At 34.4% G+C, this 17,820-nt stretch overlaps 2 protein-coding genes across 6 annotated transcripts in view; one reads left to right on the top strand and one right to left on the bottom strand.

The window, feature by feature from the left end:
- The first annotated feature begins 449 nt into the window (after positions 1 to 449).
- LOC117111607 (tRNA (guanine(37)-N1)-methyltransferase-like) lies at positions 450 to 4,019 on the top strand. 3 transcript variants are annotated; one of them, XM_033254553.1, is made up of 4 exons: positions 450 to 552; positions 979 to 1,605; positions 2,155 to 2,940; positions 3,221 to 4,019. In XM_033254553.1, the coding sequence occupies exons 2-4, from the start codon at positions 987 to 989 to the stop codon at positions 3,268 to 3,270; spliced, it is 1,455 nt and encodes a 484-aa protein (XP_033110444.1). In that variant the 5' UTR covers positions 450 to 552; positions 979 to 986; the 3' UTR covers positions 3,271 to 4,019. The 3 variants fall into 3 exon arrangements, with proteins under 3 accessions (XP_033110444.1, XP_033110446.1, XP_033110445.1); XM_033254555.1 differs by having other exon boundaries at positions 456 to 497; XM_033254554.1 differs by having other exon boundaries at positions 491 to 586.
- Positions 4,020 to 6,003: 1,984 nt separating this feature from the next.
- The window catches only part of LOC117111650 (claspin-like), a 15,441-nt gene continuing 3,624 nt past the window's right edge, over positions 6,004 to 17,820 (bottom strand). Inside the window, exons 5-22 of one of the 3 annotated variants that reach the window (XM_033254618.1) lie at positions 17,361 to 17,469; positions 15,811 to 16,662; positions 15,266 to 15,375; positions 14,400 to 14,674; positions 13,687 to 13,915; positions 13,140 to 13,376; positions 12,452 to 12,711; positions 11,577 to 11,749; positions 11,026 to 11,156; positions 10,398 to 10,509; positions 9,987 to 10,184; positions 9,563 to 9,733; positions 9,272 to 9,393; positions 8,784 to 8,911; positions 8,403 to 8,505; positions 8,205 to 8,275; positions 7,547 to 7,708; positions 6,004 to 6,889 (exon numbers count right to left, since the gene is read on the bottom strand). In XM_033254618.1, the coding sequence (XP_033110509.1) occupies positions 6,770 to 6,889; positions 7,547 to 7,708; positions 8,205 to 8,275; positions 8,403 to 8,505; positions 8,784 to 8,911; positions 9,272 to 9,393; positions 9,563 to 9,733; positions 9,987 to 10,184; positions 10,398 to 10,509; positions 11,026 to 11,156; positions 11,577 to 11,749; positions 12,452 to 12,711; positions 13,140 to 13,376; positions 13,687 to 13,915; positions 14,400 to 14,674; positions 15,266 to 15,375; positions 15,811 to 16,662; positions 17,361 to 17,469 (3,563 nt within the window). In that variant the 3' untranslated portion in view covers positions 6,004 to 6,769. The remainder of the gene's footprint in view (positions 6,890 to 7,546; positions 7,709 to 8,204; positions 8,276 to 8,402; positions 8,506 to 8,783; positions 8,912 to 9,271; positions 9,394 to 9,562; positions 9,734 to 9,986; positions 10,185 to 10,397; positions 10,510 to 11,025; positions 11,157 to 11,576; positions 11,750 to 12,451; positions 12,712 to 13,139; positions 13,377 to 13,686; positions 13,916 to 14,399; positions 14,675 to 15,265; positions 15,376 to 15,810; positions 16,663 to 17,360; positions 17,470 to 17,820) is intronic. The other 2 variants (XM_033254619.1, XM_033254620.1) reach the window with 2 other exon arrangements.

The raw sequence follows: 17,820 nt of genomic DNA, 5'->3' as shown, positions 1-17,820 counted from the left end.
ACCTATGCACTTTTATAGAAAATCATAATTACTAATAAAATGTTGGTCACACCCACCCCCTACATAGGCCTACTCCAATATTTTTCTTTTCATTGTTGTCTTTCAGGGTGTATGATTGATAATAGCATAGAGAAAATAGAATAATAGTCTGTTTAGCGCGAATGTAGAGTAGGCCTATCTACTTAGTTCGTGATATGTGAGCGACGAACTTTGGTCGAACTCTCTCAAGAGGTATCCATTAATGTTAAGGGGTATATAAATTCTAATAATGGTGTGTCATTATATAATTTAAATTATTATAAAAGTTGTAGTTCAAAACTTATTAATTTGTGTATTGTGTATTAGGTGAATTTATATATTATCAACATATATTTACGTATAATGTGAGATACCAAAGGCAAATTGTACCACTACTCTACCCTCCATTATAAATCGTCGAACCTAAGCAGCTCTATGCGCTGTGCATGCTGTGGTACTAGCAACTGTAGTTAAAAAACGTGAGTATGTTTACCAGGCTTGGAGGAGGGTAGTTTTATTGATTGAATTTCAAAGGTATTGCATCACAAGAACTATTTTTGAGTTCTAAGTAGGTTTATCCGTTAGCTACGTAGCATTTATTTAACATTATTATTGTGATCAGTATGCTACTACTAATCTAAACTTCAGCAGGCCTGGATATGTCAATGATTGAGATGAAGGCCTAGGCAGGCTAGGCTAGGTCTCTGACTGAAGACCGAGGAGGTTGGAATGTATGTTCCCATGACTGGGGTGATTCAAACCATTCAAAGTTTTTGGTAGTTCGGTTCCCTTTTTTATTCTTGTCCAATGTAGGCCCTTATCAAAGAGATCAAGTACTTGCAGTTGCCCTTTTTGTTTTTGTCCCAAGTAGAGCAGAAAATAAATATTACAACATATGAATATGATGGGTGACCATTTTTTTTTTTTTTTGCTAATGATAATATTGGGTTTTTTATTCAGATTATCACATGATTGTGGTGCACAAGTGGATACAGTTTGTTCAACCATTGGTGTGTGTGTCAACCTTCACTCCAGCCAAACTGAATGTTAACAAAAGATTGAGAGGTTTAGGATTTGTCCGTGGTCCTTGTAAAACAACCATGGCACACTCAAAGCGAGGATTGACAACGTCTTGTCCACTAACTGCACCAAATCTGGCAGGTATGACGGAGCTGAATCGAGATGCATTTAAAAAAACTATACAAGTGCCATCAATCAAGGTCAACAAGAAGCTTATACAACAGTGCATGAAAGTTTATAAGCAACGGAAGTTCTACAGAAAACAGTTAAGCGCCATTCGCGATATCCCCGACGACAGCGAAAACAAGTTTGTGATGCTTGACCCCGAAAAGATTAAAGAGCTAAAGTGCATGACTCCCGAAGAGCGTGCTTTTATCAAAGAAAATGAAGTGGAAGAGAAAATTTACAAGTATGAGCTGGAGTTGTCATATTGGAACTGGACGTACGATGAAGTAATTCAAGCCATTCTACCTGCAGATGTCGTCGTGGCAACAAGTTTTAGTAGAATAGGTCACATTGCCCATATGAACCTAAAGCCCGAACATGACAAATACAAGCATATTATAGGTGATGAGTTTTTGAGGTTTTTTAATTGAATCTTTTAAGTTAATGCAACTTATAAATTATAAATAATATAAAAACCTACAAAGGTTCCATATACATAAATTGTATAAATAATATAAAATTAACAATATAAAAATATGAAATCTGATTGTCTTGTGTATTCAGCATGTGTCAACAAGACTATATCTGCGTCATATTTTTCCACCCAGAAGTAGATACCTGGTAGGATCTAATACCAAGTATTGATCTAGCTGTTCATGGAATGATTGCTCCCCAGGTAGCTGGGCATTGGTTTTTGAAAAGTGAGAATTCAGAACTAAACCCTATTCCAGTGAAAACATTGGTCATTTTTAGTATTAGGCAAGTTTAAAGATGTGTATAAGAGACAGGGGGTGGGGAGAGAGCAGTGCATCCGCCCATGCATAGGTGTTTTGTCCAATGACCAGGTAAATAGTGTAAACACAATGATGCATTTTATTGAAACGTGCACCTTGTACAATGAGATAGTTTTTATTATTAATGAATTAACTTTCTACATCTTACATCCAACAGGTCAAGTACTCATTGACAAAACACCTGGAATAACAACTGTTGTGAACAAGCTGAGTGAGATCAACAATGAGTTCAGGTTCTTTAAAATGGAGATTCTCACCGGTGAATCAAACATGATTGCTTCCGTCAAGGAACATCATTGTCAGTTTGAATTTGACTTCTCCAAAGTATACTGGAATCCCAGGCTTGCTACTGAGCATGCTCGAATCACAAAGCTTGTAGACCGTGGTGATGTTGTGTTTGATATTTTTGCAGGCGTTGGGCCATTTGCGATCCCCATGGCGAAGAAAGGTGGTATTATCTTTGCTAACGATTTAAACCCAGAATCATACCGATGGCTGGTGCACAACAGTAAGCTCAACAAAGTCGAGAAACGTTTAACCACATTCACAATGGATGGCAGAGAATTTATCAGGAAGGTCGTTAAAGAAGAACTAGTTGCAATGGCAACCAAAACCAAGCCGGAGTATGAACGCGAGCGTAATGTTCACATCGTGATGAATCTTCCTTCGTCTGCTCTTGAATTTTTGGATGCGTATCGAGGACTTGTTAGCGATGTATCAGACATGGTGCAAAGTCAATTGCCCTTGCCAACTGTTCATTGTCACTGCTTCTCCAAAGAAGTGAATGCTGGGATGGACGTTCTACAGAGGACATCAGCGATTCTAAAACACAAAGTAGATACGGCAGTTGTGCATGATGTACGGGATGTAGCACCCAACAAGGAAATGATGTGTGTGACGTTTAAGTTGCCAAGAGATGTACTGACACAGGGAATACCATTAGGTAATACTTTTTAATTTGTGCACTTGATTTTATTGGCCAGGATTTGAAAATTGAGGGAAGGGGTGTGGCCAATTTTTAGCAATCTTTTAGTCAGATGTGTACACTTTGGGATGTTAGCATTTTCTTGTAATACTGTATACATAGATAACCACCAGCACATTCCCTGTAAAGTTGTTCACTTTGTTCATGAGTTAGGCCTACAATATTGCCTTAATCTTCATATACAGCATTACAATACATATTAAAAATATTGGCTCAAAAACAATGTTGTTTTCAACAGATTACCAAATAAAAAATGGACCAGTTGGAAAGAAGCCTAGATTACTATGAGGCAATCTCACTGCAACAAAACAGAGAACACTAATGTCAACCAGCTGCAAAGAAGCCTGATTATTACGGTATGGTATGATGCAACTTTACTGCAACACAACAGAGAAAGTCAACAACATTGAACACTTGTTATGTAATACACATACTGTATCTTCATCTTTTTATGAAGTTTTGTAAAGTCAAAAATGGGTATTAATTATTGCTAAAGTAATGCAAGAATATTGATAAATTATTATTACTATTACAGTATTTTTAATATCATACTTTTGTTTATAACTGATCTATTGACAATTATTGACATTTTGATTCATTATTATAAACAAGAATGATTATTATACGGATGCTAATATAACAAATGTTTTGTAATTATGTAATGTTTTGGGTGACCACTTGCTACTATATGCTACTTCCAATTACAGTTGAACTTGCCTAATTTTGAATCCAAATTGGCATTGAAAAACCTTTCGACCTAGATAAAATTTGACTTACAAATCGTTAATTAATGGAAAACACATTTGGCATGTAAAATAAGATAATACAGTGTTTGAGTTAAGCAAAGTTGACTTAGGCAAGTTTAACTTTACTAAATGTAAATGAGATTCTTGTACTTTGGTAGAAAGCACAATTTTAACTGACCTAAACAAATTCTTTCCCCATAACCCCCACAGTGGCGTATCTAGGGGATGCACGCCTCTCCTAAAATTACTGTCACCCCCCCCCCAAAAAAAAATTACTTGCAAGTTAGTTAAAAATCACAACTGATCATTGAGCTTCCCACTACACCGTTGCACTCCCCCCCCCCATCAACACCCCCATTTCAAGACTTCTAGATACGCCACTGGACACCCTACTACATGATAGTCCCTTCACAGTTGAAAGTCATATTGCAATGTAATTTCCCGTAAATGGTCACTATTTTGTTGCAACAGTTTGTTTAATTCTGATTAGCAGGTCACAAATATCACCTAGGGTCATTGAGTTTTGCTCAGAAGTTGTTCATAAAGAGCTAATAAATAGAACAATAAAATTTGCATATGAATTTGTGTATTTAAGTTTACTAATTAACTGATGCATAAATAGTACTATTTGTACATTCTATATTGAATGGTATTCTTTTTAACAATTTTTGTAATCATATCATTACAAAATTTAATTGTGTTGATTTGTATACATTGTATGATTTAATTGAGTTGTTGAACAAATGCTCCCTGTTCAGTTGTCGGTACTGTGCCAGAGAATTTGATGAGTGTAAAGTAACTTTATCGTATTCAAATTGTACGGCGTTCGTACGTGGATTTAATATCATTACAAAATTTAATTCTGTTGCTTTGTATGCAGTACTGTACATTGTATGATTTAACTAGTGTAATTCTGAGTTGTTGGACAAATGCTCCCTGTTCATTTAATTCTACAGTTTTGAGTATTGTTCCAGAGTATGATTTTTTTTATGACCCCAACATTTTATTTATACAGTACTGTTGTTAAAATCAGTTTAAAAAAAAAAGGAATTAACTGTGTATTTACGTTGGATTGTTTGTGACCAAACTAAGTGCAACTTTAAATACCTAATAGTTTTTACAGTGCTCATGGGTGTATGTAGGACATTGCACATGCATGGTCAATATAATATAATTGCGCTCGGTCAGCACTTGGTAGTTGTACATGCTTAGGATGGCTTAATCAAGTTGCACTGTATTTGCATCAGACTTTTCTGATCGGGAAAAACAGGACAGCAGGGGGTCAGTGCCTGTCCGACGGGATGGCAAATGCAGCCCACTGGCACCACCACTGCTCTGTTCACGCTGTCAAATTTGATGATGTATTACAACAAAATATTGGCATATCGGCGAGTCTAGTGGCCAAGCAGTAAGGCAGGGTCGCCGGTTGGTAGAACCGAGTCTTCTCGGATAAGGAATTAAAATGGAGGTCCAGTGTATAACATTGGCTCGTGTGCACTTTAAAGAACCCATTGCATCTTTCGGAAGAGTAGGGGGTTACCCCGATGTTATGGTTCATTTCAGCCCCTGTCGTTGTGAAATGATGTGAACATGTATCTACCAAGAAGCGCCTCTTTACGGCTGCTAGGTAGTCACGGACCACGCCCATACGCAATTCAGCACAATGACGCTGCAAGTTGGGTTATTCTCCTACCTCTATCAATTGTCACATATAGGTTAGTGTGGGCAATGCTTAATATGAAGTCTATCAAAATCTGCCAAAATTGGATGTTCAATAACAATTATTAATTAGTGTATATCTAGTGTTAAATCATTTGATGAAATAGATATGCATATAATTTGGTTCTAAAACATTTTAATGTCAGAATATGATTAATTATATTTTATTTAGTAATCAAATAAACAACAATGCCTACTTGTTGTCATTTTGTGTTTTGTTAGGTATACAAATTCGTTGCTGTAATGAATTCGTACCTAGTACGTTAATTTGTTCCTTATGTTCTAAAGGGAGGGTGCATTGTAAATCGGACGCTAATTGTTATGCGTAAACGTAAAGTCGCGTGGCATACGCTATTGTCAAGGTTCAAAAGTTTTCAATTTTGCAAGAGAGCACCGTTCATGCGTTATTACAGAGAACTATATCTTGTGTTTATAAGATCTTTGCTTACGACTGATATTTCTATTTTTAGGTGCATTTATGAAAGATGCAAATCCTATGCTCCTGCACCACCTACACTAACATAGAATTAATAAGGATTCACAATGGAACTCTATAAAATTTTAATATAATATGGAATATTTATTTTAAAATTTTGATACACAAAAGTCACATTTCCAAGAATAATACAAAAAAGTGTTAAATTCTGAAATACATGCTCACGGTTATTATATTCAGTAAAGATACAGTTCTTATCAAGGTAGGAGCCCAAAATACTTGTCTCTACCAATTTTCCAGCTTCAATAAACTTGATACCTTAAACATGGATTTTAGCCATGTGATCACCATTTAACCAATCAAAGTGATGGTTGATTACCCAATTTCATGACAAAAGCATGTGACATGCCTAAATATGGTCATATTATGACTATACAGTATATGGGCATACAGTAGTTCTTTGTCAATTAGATTATGAAAAACAATCGCCATTCGACCAGCCCTGATTTTTAGTTGTCGCTGTGCTTGAGCAATATAATAAGTGTTTATGGCTTAATAATTATAATATGAGAGCAACAGTTACTATAATATAATATATAATATGATAATAAATAGGTATCTGGATGGTTTACTTTGATAAACATTAATAATGTACAACCATCACACACTATCAATGTTATACTTTATGGCAGTGTAGAGTCCATATGATCATGTAGATACTTAATACTAAATCTTTCCAAACACACCCACTCTAAAACTACTACTCGCCACTCTGTATTGCTACTTCAACCGACAAACTTGCAAATATAAATTTATTTGTTTAAAAGTGATCTAGATGATCACTATTTATTCTCTACATTAAGTATTCCTGACTGTTAATATAGGTTCATAGAAGCTGGAAGATGCTCTTTGCCTGCTTAGGTTGGCTCGTGTTTAATCTTGCTTTCTTATTCTTAGGTAGATTCGGAGTTGCCTTATCCACATTGCTAAGGGGTCGTTTCATCTGCTGGGAAAAAAAACCAGACTAATTATAATGATCTGGCTTAGTGGCCATTAAATTCAATCAAATCAAAACTATTAACACATTATGTATAAATGCAGATAATATTTTTCAATACACCATGCAAATTATCCTAATATCTAAAAGATTCTCAATGTAACAATAAAAATGGTGTTTACTGATAGCCAACAAAACTTTTAAAGAAACCGTTCTTTCAATGCATACAGACTGCTATATGCAACAATGTATACAAGAAAATATATAAAATGGAAAAGCAAATGTGGTTACATATTTTTATTTTCTATCTTCTTTATTACCACCGCAGGGCTAGATTTAACTTTCTTTTGGTGACTAGCCCACTGGGCTAGTTTACTGTACATTTCACTAGCTCATTGGCTACATTTTACATAAGTGACACTATTTTCTTGGTTAAGTATACTTGAAGCAATAGTATATAACTGATCACTTGCCCAGCGGGCTAGTACAGTAATTAGGTAGGTTTACTATACTAGCCCACAGTAGTTTATACTAGACATTGCACTGATCTTTAGCTGTCATGGAAACTGCATCTAAATCACAATGTGGATGACAAATAAAGTGTATCTCTATCAGGTATACAAACTCCACTACATTACATGAACCAATCATGGTGATTAGCTATACCTGTGATTCACTCTCTGTGTCATCTGCCTTCTGAGGTGACAGAGACTGGAATACAAAGTTTCGAGCATTTCTAGGCCTGTTGGGATTACTCAGTGGTTTGAACATGTTTGTGATACGTTCAAGGTCATTCTTTGCTCTGTTCAGGAAAGATCCATGCTTGAACTGTAAAAAAACAAAAACCATTTTACATACAATTTGTGAATTCTGATGTTGCTCTGTGAGAAAAACATGAATAAAAAATAATGCCATCGGGGGAGGCACTGATGGGGGCCTGAAGGTGAAATGTCTAGATGATTAGGTGAGGGGGGGAGCTAGCTCGCAAGATAAGGTGATTTGACATGATTTTAACTCCTTGAACAGAATTTTTTTGCTTCAAGCATTTTCAATAAGGGAGAGTGCACCCCCACCCTAACTCTCATACTGCGCACAGCCTAGGCACCCCACTGAGACTATTAGCTGAGCAAAGTGCCTCAAAGGGCAGACAACAGAGCTCAAACTCTGCTAGCATTGATGAATCACGCAACTACATTTCATTTTTTTATTTCCTTTTTAAAGGTAACATTGTATCACCACCCATCCCTTTTAAGAGTTTTACAGCAAACTGAGAGGCATGTCCTTTACACTAATGCAAAATAAATGCAATACTGTACTATTTTACCAATGTCATTTTTGGTTTAGTTGGAGTCTTTCTAGCAGCTGTGTTGTTGGTTTCTGGGACTGTCACAGTACCTAAGAAGTATAAGAATACACTTATAAAATGATAGATCAATAAATAAATTTTTAAAATACCTTAATATCACTCATATATCTAATATTTTTCAATGATTTAGATTTTTAACTGAAAATAAATTCATACTTTTCTTTCTTCTTTTTACAGAAACTTTCTTGATAAACTTGTCAAATTGACTGTTCTCATCTAAATCTAAACAATCCTCTTCATCTTGAATTTTGTTTTCTTCCTGAAAAAAAAAAAAATCACAAACAACTTGACATCTATAATCCATACTTACTTAAATAACTGTTTAACTATGATGAATGAATATTCATATACCACTAATAAAATTAATGCCCCACAAATGATTCAATTTGAAGTGCTTTTTATCTTGAATAATCTTGCGCCTACCCACCTCCACTATACCGATTGTTTCACTTAAGTGACTTAACAAGTTTTTAATCTAAATTATTCACTTCCTATTAATTTAAGTGCATATACCAATTTCTTAAAAGTGGTTCTTACATCCTGGCTTTTAATACATTGTTCTCGTTCATGCCTTTGTTTCCTCCACTCAAGTTCATTTTCATTCTCCACCTCTTCGGCTTCATCATCTGAATTGTTGTTTGCGCCAGACGTCCACGAATCATCATCTCAGAGAGAAAAATTATTTAATACTTTGATAAACATATTTCTATAAATACCAATCAGTCAAAAGTATTTTAAATACTATTAAGTTTTTACTTTAGTTCATTCAAAAGGAGTGCACTTAGTTTATACTTTCTCTCTTTTCACAATAAAGTGGTAGTAATATATTCTAATATTATTCTTCAATAATTATTTACTTATTATTATATCATTATGAAATTTCTGCTGGAGGAGGAAGTCTCTAAAAATAAGCTATAATAATATTAAGGAGCATACCAATAAAAAAGACAAATAATGCTCTGACAAACTGGCATTTTAAAGAACTTAAAAAAGATAAAATGCTAGACATTTTATTGGAGCCCTACCGACATTGCGCCACCTGAACTGTCTGGTTCTCCCCTTTGAACCGTCATGCAGGTCCCCATCTGTCAGGAAAGCTTCCTTGTATAGGCGCAGCCGTCGAGCATCCTCATCATCTGTCAGCTTCCTATAAATCCAGCAGGTAAAAACAACATTGTTCCAAAATCAAAAATTACATAGGCCTACTTTACTAATATACTGTATATAGTTTACTAGAAACATTAAATTAAATTGTTCCTTACTTTCTATAAGTAAAACTTAAGGTATTATCTAAGTTACTTGCTCATTTTACTCACATGTGCATTTTCTGTATTTTATTATGGATATCGCCTTCATTTCCTACGTCTTCATTTATCATTTCTTCGGCGATGAGATCCCCAAATTCCTCTGCATCGTACTCCTCATCGCTGCCGAACTCACTACCGGACAGCTCCGCTTCCTCTTCAATGAATTTATTCTTAAAAATTCTAATAATCATTAAAAAAAAAAAAAACAATGATTACATTTTTTATATATATATTATTTGTTCCTTAAGTTCACATAATTAAACACTTTTTGTCTATTTAATATATGTTTGGTATAACATTGCATAAAAGTAAACAAGAGACAACAAAATTGTATAAAATTTAAAATAATAGCAATAATGTAACTTTATAGAGCAAAAGATAAAATTTAAAGTGAACTGTATGATGATTTCATAAAGCTTATGTACAACTTTACTTTTTAGCTGTTGGTTGTTCTTCATTGTCAGTATCCTCATTGATCCCTCCTAATTCTTCATTATCATTCTTGTCATGTTTTTCATCTTCGTTGTCACTGAATCCATCTGCATCTTTACTCTTGATGCTCTCATTATCCGACAACATTTGGAATGAAGACTCGCTTACATCATCACCAACCTCTTCATGTTTATTTTTCCTATGAGTAAAAATAAGTATCATTATTGAAATTGGTCTACAAATCTGTCTTAGCGGTTTAACAAGTGTGGTCATTGGTTCTAAGGTAGTCGGACCTGTGCAGATCGGAATGCCAACCACTTTCTTTAGTGTTGGGGCCTGACTATGCAATGCTATTAGGGAATCGCCATTCTTCACAGCAAGTTTGTTTACATTATGATTTGATTGAACCTACCCAGTGAATGTTCCAGAACACAGCTGCAACAGTTCATCCATTTCTGGAGTCCCAGTACCCTGGTTCCCTAGCTGAGAAAATACACCTTTACTGGGCTTACTAGGCTGCAAGGCTGTAAAAATAGATTAAAAAACATGCATAAAACAATGAGAGCTAACAAAGAGGCAGCAAAGTAATAAGATAACTTATATTGTCTAATAACATCACTTTTTGTTTGTATATATTTATTATTAGAAAGGATGTCAGCATTAGTGATGATGAAAACCTCCTCTTTCCCTCCAAGATTTTAATCAAGTTCTTAATACATAGACAAATTAAGACTAGTAACAGACAGATATAACAATTAGAGTTAATACCAACTAAAGCATGTTTTAAACTAGGCGAATTTATTCGCGGGAATCAAAACGTTGGTTTGCTTCCTGAGCTCTGAATGGTTGCGCATTTTTTCGCTTCGCAAAAACTCCAATAGAAATGTGAATGCGCATGAACCAACGCTTTCGATTCACGCGAATAAATTCGCCTAGTGTAAAACCGGCTTTAAGAGATTTTTGAACGAGTACATGGGAACGAGTACATGGGAACGAGTACATGGAATATATATATTGCACTTAGCTGATTATGGACTTACTTGCTGTAAACTGACCCGAACAAAGTCCGAGCAGCTCATTCATGTCGCCAGCATGCTCATCATCATCATCCTTGGGCATTATTAATTTATGACTCTTAGATGAAGCTTGTTGAGTTTTCACTTTCAGAAACCTATAAAGAATTGAAATCATCTTCATCAACATAATCTGGACCATTACTACCCACTGTCATGATCATCACTGTCATAGTCATCCCTGTCATAATCATCACTGTCATAATTATCACTGTCATAATCATCATACCAAACAATCATAACTTAATCATCATCATTATCATCTAGCTCCTCTCAATGATGATAAAGTAACTAATTCAATGGATCATGGATAATCATCACTCGCTTTGCCTGGCAAAATGGTAAGTAATAGGTTTTAGTCTGTGATTAAAGTTTAAGAATCAAAGCTTGAAGAATGCACTTTTTAATCCATCATATACGCAGTTAAGGGTGTGAAAGATGAAAGGGTTTAAAGTAATTAACCAACCAAGTTTCTCTTGGAAAATAATTTCTCCTTGCAAATAATAAAATCATCTTACCCATTTTCATCAAGGAATTGAGTCTGAGTGTTATCCTCAAATGACAAGTGTAAATTCTGTGAGCTGTTCCCAATTTCAGCCGAGGAAGCACTTTGTGGGTAGGAAAAATCTTGTTGAAACAGATCCTGGGAGTCCTCTATGGGCAAGGTCAGACCACCCATTTTACAGACCGTCTGCAGGCAATTTACAAAACACATGAAAATGAAGTCATGAAGTCAGAACAAAGTTTAAGAAACATATATTTTTAAAATAATCACATTCCATATTTACTAAACTTTAGAATGATAATAGCTAACTAGGTGATTTATTATAAGATAAAATTGTTAAATAATAAGTTTTTGGTACTAAAATAAATACAAAGAAAAAACGATAAACTCTAGCAAATAATATTTTTAGTCAATTTTATACACTAGAAGAAAATTAGTACACAGAGGAGCGATTAGTGCATGAAAACAGTGTCTGAGTGTCCACAGACATCAAATACAGTTTGCATTGAAAGCCTACATCACTGCTGCCACAGTTAAACAACTTACATCGTTTTCCTGTCATATTCTGTATTTGATTGTTATTGTAATTTTCTCTTGATACTTGTCATTTGATTGTATTTTGGGGGGGGGGGGAGCTGGAGGATAATAATGCTTTCGCACTGATCAAGTTACCCAGGGTAAAGAAGAATTAAGTAAAATAAATAAATGAATCATGTATAGTTCCAGATTTTCCCTCACATATATATTATATACTATCAACAACAATCCAACTCACGATATAAAGCATAATTCATCTATCTATCTACATTTGTATTATTTTATTTTCATTCGCATCCAACTTTACAGAATGGAAAAGATGTTACCACTGTACATCTTTATATAACCTACCTCATTTTGGCGTAGACTTCTTGGTTGAAATTCATGAGAGCTGGCATTAGTAGATGACTTGTCGATACTGTTTGTAGGCTGGTATGGTGGTATAGCAGACGAATTATCAAAGCTACTGTTAAGATTAACACTACGCTCTGAAGGAATCGGGAAATTCCGTGAGTCAACCTCCTTACTATGATCATTGTCTTCCTTGCATTCTTCGTCTTCATCGCTATCGGGTGTGTTGGCAAAGTCAGTTGATTTGTGTCTGATTAAGCCTGAATTAAAAAAAGAATTTGTGGTTAAATCTGGGAAACCCTCTTAAATTCAATTAAAACAAATTCATAAATTAGAATCCAAAAATACATAGGAAAAATAATCTTAGTTTTTACTGATTTTGACTTAAATTTATTACCATACCAACCAGTTTAAGGGTTCTATGTAAAAAATACATAAATGAGTTATGCATCTGATTAATTGAAAAATATGTTCTTGTTCAAATTTCTGAAAATTATATATAAAGCAATATAAAGCACAATGGTATTATTTTGGATAAGACTGATGAGCAGTGAGATGCTACAGGCTGAGAATTATGAAAGCACAGCTCCGGTATCTAAGCCCCATAATAAGACATAGCTTAAGCATAACTGAGCCCTGTGGGATAACAGCTGGACTGGTTTTAAATATCAAAATAAACATTTGTAACCTGTCTTTTCCTTGATTGGTGTAAAGCTGAAAGCACCTATTGAGGTGTTACATCCATCGGGAACACTAAGGTTAGCTGTGTCTTCACTGCGATCTGTGGTGTTAGTACTGGAATCAAACAGATCCATTGTCTTGCCATCAGCTGCCATTGAGTACCTAATAGGATTCTTAAACAACGACTTCACCGAAGATGAAGATATGGTTGATGTGTCATCGTGGTGGTTTGATTTGTCCAACACTAAAAACAGAAAGTGACATATCGAAAAATTCAAAACCATATTCAAGCAGATTGATCCATCCTGTTCACACAAGTATGCTTATGCGGTTTAGGAAACTATCTTTAGTGATTCTTGATAGTCTACAACAAAGTGTATTTAGTTAGGAAGCTTTGGAGGGTGGGGCATCTCTTCAGAAGGATGGGACAGTGGGGAGTTACATTACCCTTAATACATCTTTGTTTAGAAGGTTTAGGAAGCTGAGCATTTAGGACACTTTATGGTTTGTAACCGAATCATTTGATTAAACTACAATTAAATTTAAACACATACCAATACCATTTTTCCAACTATTATGGGTTTCAACACATTTTTCTTCGTCTTCTTCATCTTCGTCCTCAACAACTGTCCGCTTCTTCTTTTTCCGAATTTTGAAGACAAATTCATCATCACTATCATCATCATTGTTTGTTTCGCTAACTATAAGCTTTTTATTATTTATTTCAACAGATGACAGTTCCTCCATGTCATCCTCCTTGGCTTGCCCATCTAAAAATATGTTCTTTAAATGAAAAATTTGAAATAAGCAATGACAAGTTTTATTATAAGATAAGTTAATTTACTTCATTTCATTTATTTATTCCGGTGGTAGTACAGCAATACATAACAAGAAAAGAAAACATCAAGAACCAAACCATATGCTCACTCCAAATAGTGAAAAACATCACTTTCATGGAAAATCTTAAGGAATAATTACTTCGAATGCAATATGGCAACACAATATACTATTACATTTTCAGTATAAACACATGTGCTTATGGTTTAACTAAGTAAGTAATAATTTACATTAAAACCTTAAACTAAATTAAATAAAATAATACTTCACTCTCGTCGAACTTCCAGTCATAATCCCTGGTGGGTGTTACAGCTACAAGGTACAAAGTTATAGTTGGGTATTTTTTTTCTCTCTATAAATGTTAAATATTAAAATTTATTCTTCTTAAAATTTTTTAAATATCTCAAGACAAGTAATTACATTAAAATACCTTTTCTTCAGTTTCAGAATCGTCGTCGTCGTCATCATCGTAATCGTTGTCGACAGCTTCATCTGGCTCGTAATCACCATCTGTTTCACTTCCGTCTGTAAGTTCTGCCTCTTCTTCCTCCTCGTTGAATCCCAGCTCATCTTCTTTGTGCTCATTCTCTTCATATCCTTCCTCATTGTCCATCCTATATGCATCTATACGACGTTGTCTTTCGATTTCACGTTGTACTTTCATCTTTACTTGGAGATTTTCTTTCAGTTTCAATAACTTTGCTCCTAAAATAAGGTGATAAGTACATTAATCCCCAATGAAAAGAATGAAATAAAGTTTATCTGTATCAGTATTTAAAAAAAATGCAGCTTATCAGTTATCTACATTGTTGAAAACAAATGAGAGAATTATGTTCAGTAAAGCAAACCAAGAAACTAATCCATAATCTAGACCTAAAACTAATTCTACTCCTTAAACTAAGTATTTTTGGACATTCATCTAAGGATCTCATACACTCTTTGTCAGCTATTATTTTCCTTAATTTAATTACCTTATATATATATATATAATATACCATTATACCTTATAAGGGAGAAAATTGTTTCAAAGTTATCAGCAGCGCAATAATATGTTAATAGTAGTAGAGGTGCATCAAAGCAACAGACTTAGATTTTACATGGATTGATAGTGCATGTGGCTGCTCAATCTACATTCAATTGTTTTAATGTTTAATTCCAAGGCACTTAAATTAAATAAAGATTACCTGGTGTTTCCAGTTTAAGGTTTAATTCCAAGGCACTTAAATTAAATAAAGATTACCTGGTGTTTCCAGTTTAATGTTTAATTCCAAGGCACTTAAATTAAATAAAGATTACCTGGTGTTTCCAGTTTTGGGTCCTTCTGCTCATCCTCTCCTAACGTTACTGGTACCAACTCATGTACAAGTTCCTCCTTTCCTTCTGAATTAAGTTCTTTTTTAACAACTCTGAAAATAAAAGTAAAGAAACAATATGAGCAAGCAGGGATGTAGTTATGGTGGGTTAAGCCACCCAGCATTGAAGTTTTCCACCTAAAGCTAATTTCATGGCCCTCCACCCACCCTTATTACCCACTTTTCCATCCTTAAAATCCACTCTTATCATATGAATGAATACATTTTATCTTTTTCTTCTCTTTATATTTTATATGTAATTTTATATAATTTATTGCATTGTCATTGGCCAGGGTTTTAGAGATGACCAGTTAATGTCATCTCTAGTCACACTCCTGCTCAATATATATTTAAAAACAAATAATTTTTAATAAATAAATAAATATTTTCAAGTACATGTGTCTAGGCAAATATGTTTATTTTTCACATTCAACTGATGATCTACTTGCTATTGGATAATAAAGAAATTAAATTATTTTAAATACTTACTCTAGTTGGACATGTTTTTTCTTTGTTACATATTTTTTGGTTGAATGTTTAATAAACCGTTCCATTAATGTGTTAACTCCAGTAGAAGGCTGCACTTCATCGCTATCAAAATTTATTATGGCATCCCTGTTACCTCCTAATTTTGGTACCATTGTGTCATAACCTTTCAACATTTCAAGCAATCGTTTTTTATTACTTCCTGACGATTCAGATTGTAATGATTTATTTACTGGTGTTACCATGACATCATTTGTTAGAGCAGAATCTTGACCATCTTCACAACTGTCCATCATTTTGGAAACTGTGGTATCTGATTCAGAATCCTGGCTCTGTTGAGTAGGAGTATCAGTAAGTGAGGATTCCATTGTACTTCCTGTACATAACACTTCTGTGACCGGACTTTCCAGTTCCGGCAATGTGTTCGGAACAGATTGAGTATCAAGTCTTAAACTCCAATCCTGAGATTCTGCCTGTAAGGGAGGCTCCAGTCCATCGTTTTTTCCCTCATTTGAGGTTTCTTCAATTTTCTCACTGAGGTTAATATCTGTTTCTTCAAGTTTCATGTCCATTTCTTCATCGTCTGATAGAGAGTCCAAACGTAACACAAGTTTATCTGGATCTTCATCACTATCATCAACTGTGTCTTTAATGTCAGAATCTGTATTTAATTTTTCAGAATTTCCTTCAGGTTTCATAGTGGTAGGCTCGCTCAGCTTAGGATCTTCAGGTTTCATAGTGGTGTGTTTACTTAGCTTGGAATTTGCATAAGTCGTCTTAGCCCTTCTATGAATTAAGTGTTTACTTCTAACTTGTTCAATCGGTTTCTCCTTCATAGTACTGCTTTGTAGAATTCTGTGAAAAGAAAATGTAGAAAAAAATGTTTAATTATTATGTAATTAAAAATGTGACAAAACCAGTGCTGCAACTATTAATAACATCCCCATTTCATTATGTAGTGTGTATTATCAAGACAAGAATGTATTTCAAATTACTGTATTACCCCAAACACTAGGTAAGACTACAGGAGGAACACAAACTCAACTTTCTATGTTGCAGTTATGGAACTACTTAACCTAGCACAGGTACCCAATTTACACTACTGGATGGAGAGTGACAACCTGAATAACAGGGGTCCCAGGTTGGAAGATATCCCTTCCAGATTAAATGAGTTTTCTTAACATATTAAATCCTATTTTGCTGTGCATACTGATACCCATTTGCACTGACATCTGGAGACAATTGATAATAAAACAGTAAAAACATGGAGATGGATCATTTTCTGGGGTTTCTTGCTTGCTTGTGGAATTGCAGGAGGCAATCCTGATTTCCGGGAGGCTCCTGCAACTTCTGGGAGACTTGGGACCTCGGCAATAAAGTTCCTTACACCAACAAGTGGGAAGCCTCTGATACTGGGGCATTGTACTTGGTAAAATTTGCCCTGTGTACCCTGGATATGCATTGCAATGACTTGTATACATCTTCATATACAAAACATATTTTTGTAAACATGAATAATACAAACTTTCTTTTAAATTTGAATATTCACTGACCTGCTAAGAGCTTGGGGTGCTTTTATTTGAGTAAGATTTGGTTTTTTGCTGAAAAACTCATTGAGTGATAATGGCTTAGGAGTATGGTATGGAATTACTAGTTTCGATTCTGAAACAAAAAACACAGTAAAATCACATAGGATGTGATATACATTGTGTGTTGTATGTGATGAACATCATATGCTGACATTTATCACATACAAGTTGTATGTGATAAACAGTGTATGTTGTACGTATTTATTTATTTATTAAGGTATAAAACACAAACAAAAAAACAGCCAAAGGCTGAAAACGTTTGTTTACAATCAACAAATAAAGACAACATAGGAAAACAGGTAAGGTGGAAAAATACATATTGAAATATCAAAACATTCAAATAATTACATTAAAAAAGTTAAAAATTAATATCATATTAAAAAAAAAAAAAAAAAAAAAAAAAAAAAAAAAAAATATATAAAAA

The sequence above is a fragment of the Anneissia japonica genome, unplaced genomic scaffold (genome assembly GCF_011630105.1).
Source record: "Anneissia japonica isolate Jap-2015-1 unplaced genomic scaffold, ASM1163010v1 scaffold287923_len1623670_cov205, whole genome shotgun sequence".
NCBI lineage: Eukaryota > Metazoa > Echinodermata > Crinoidea > Comatulida > Comatulidae > Anneissia > Anneissia japonica.
Note: the sequence above shows the minus strand (reverse complement) of the source record. Positions and strands in the feature narration are given on the sequence as shown.

Bases quoted from the DNA above. Each gene is read 5' to 3' on its own strand.
- LOC117111607 (XM_033254553.1), top strand. From the start codon at position 987: ATGATTGTGGTGCACAAGTGGATACAGTTTGTTCAACCATTGGTGTGT. The intron at 1,606-2,154 runs GTGATGAGTTTT...TACATCCAACAG, and splicing joins CAAATACAAGCATATTATAG to GTCAAGTACTCATTGACAAA. The intron at 2,941-3,220 runs GTAATACTTTTT...TGTTTTCAACAG, and splicing joins GACACAGGGAATACCATTAG to ATTACCAAATAAAAAATGGA.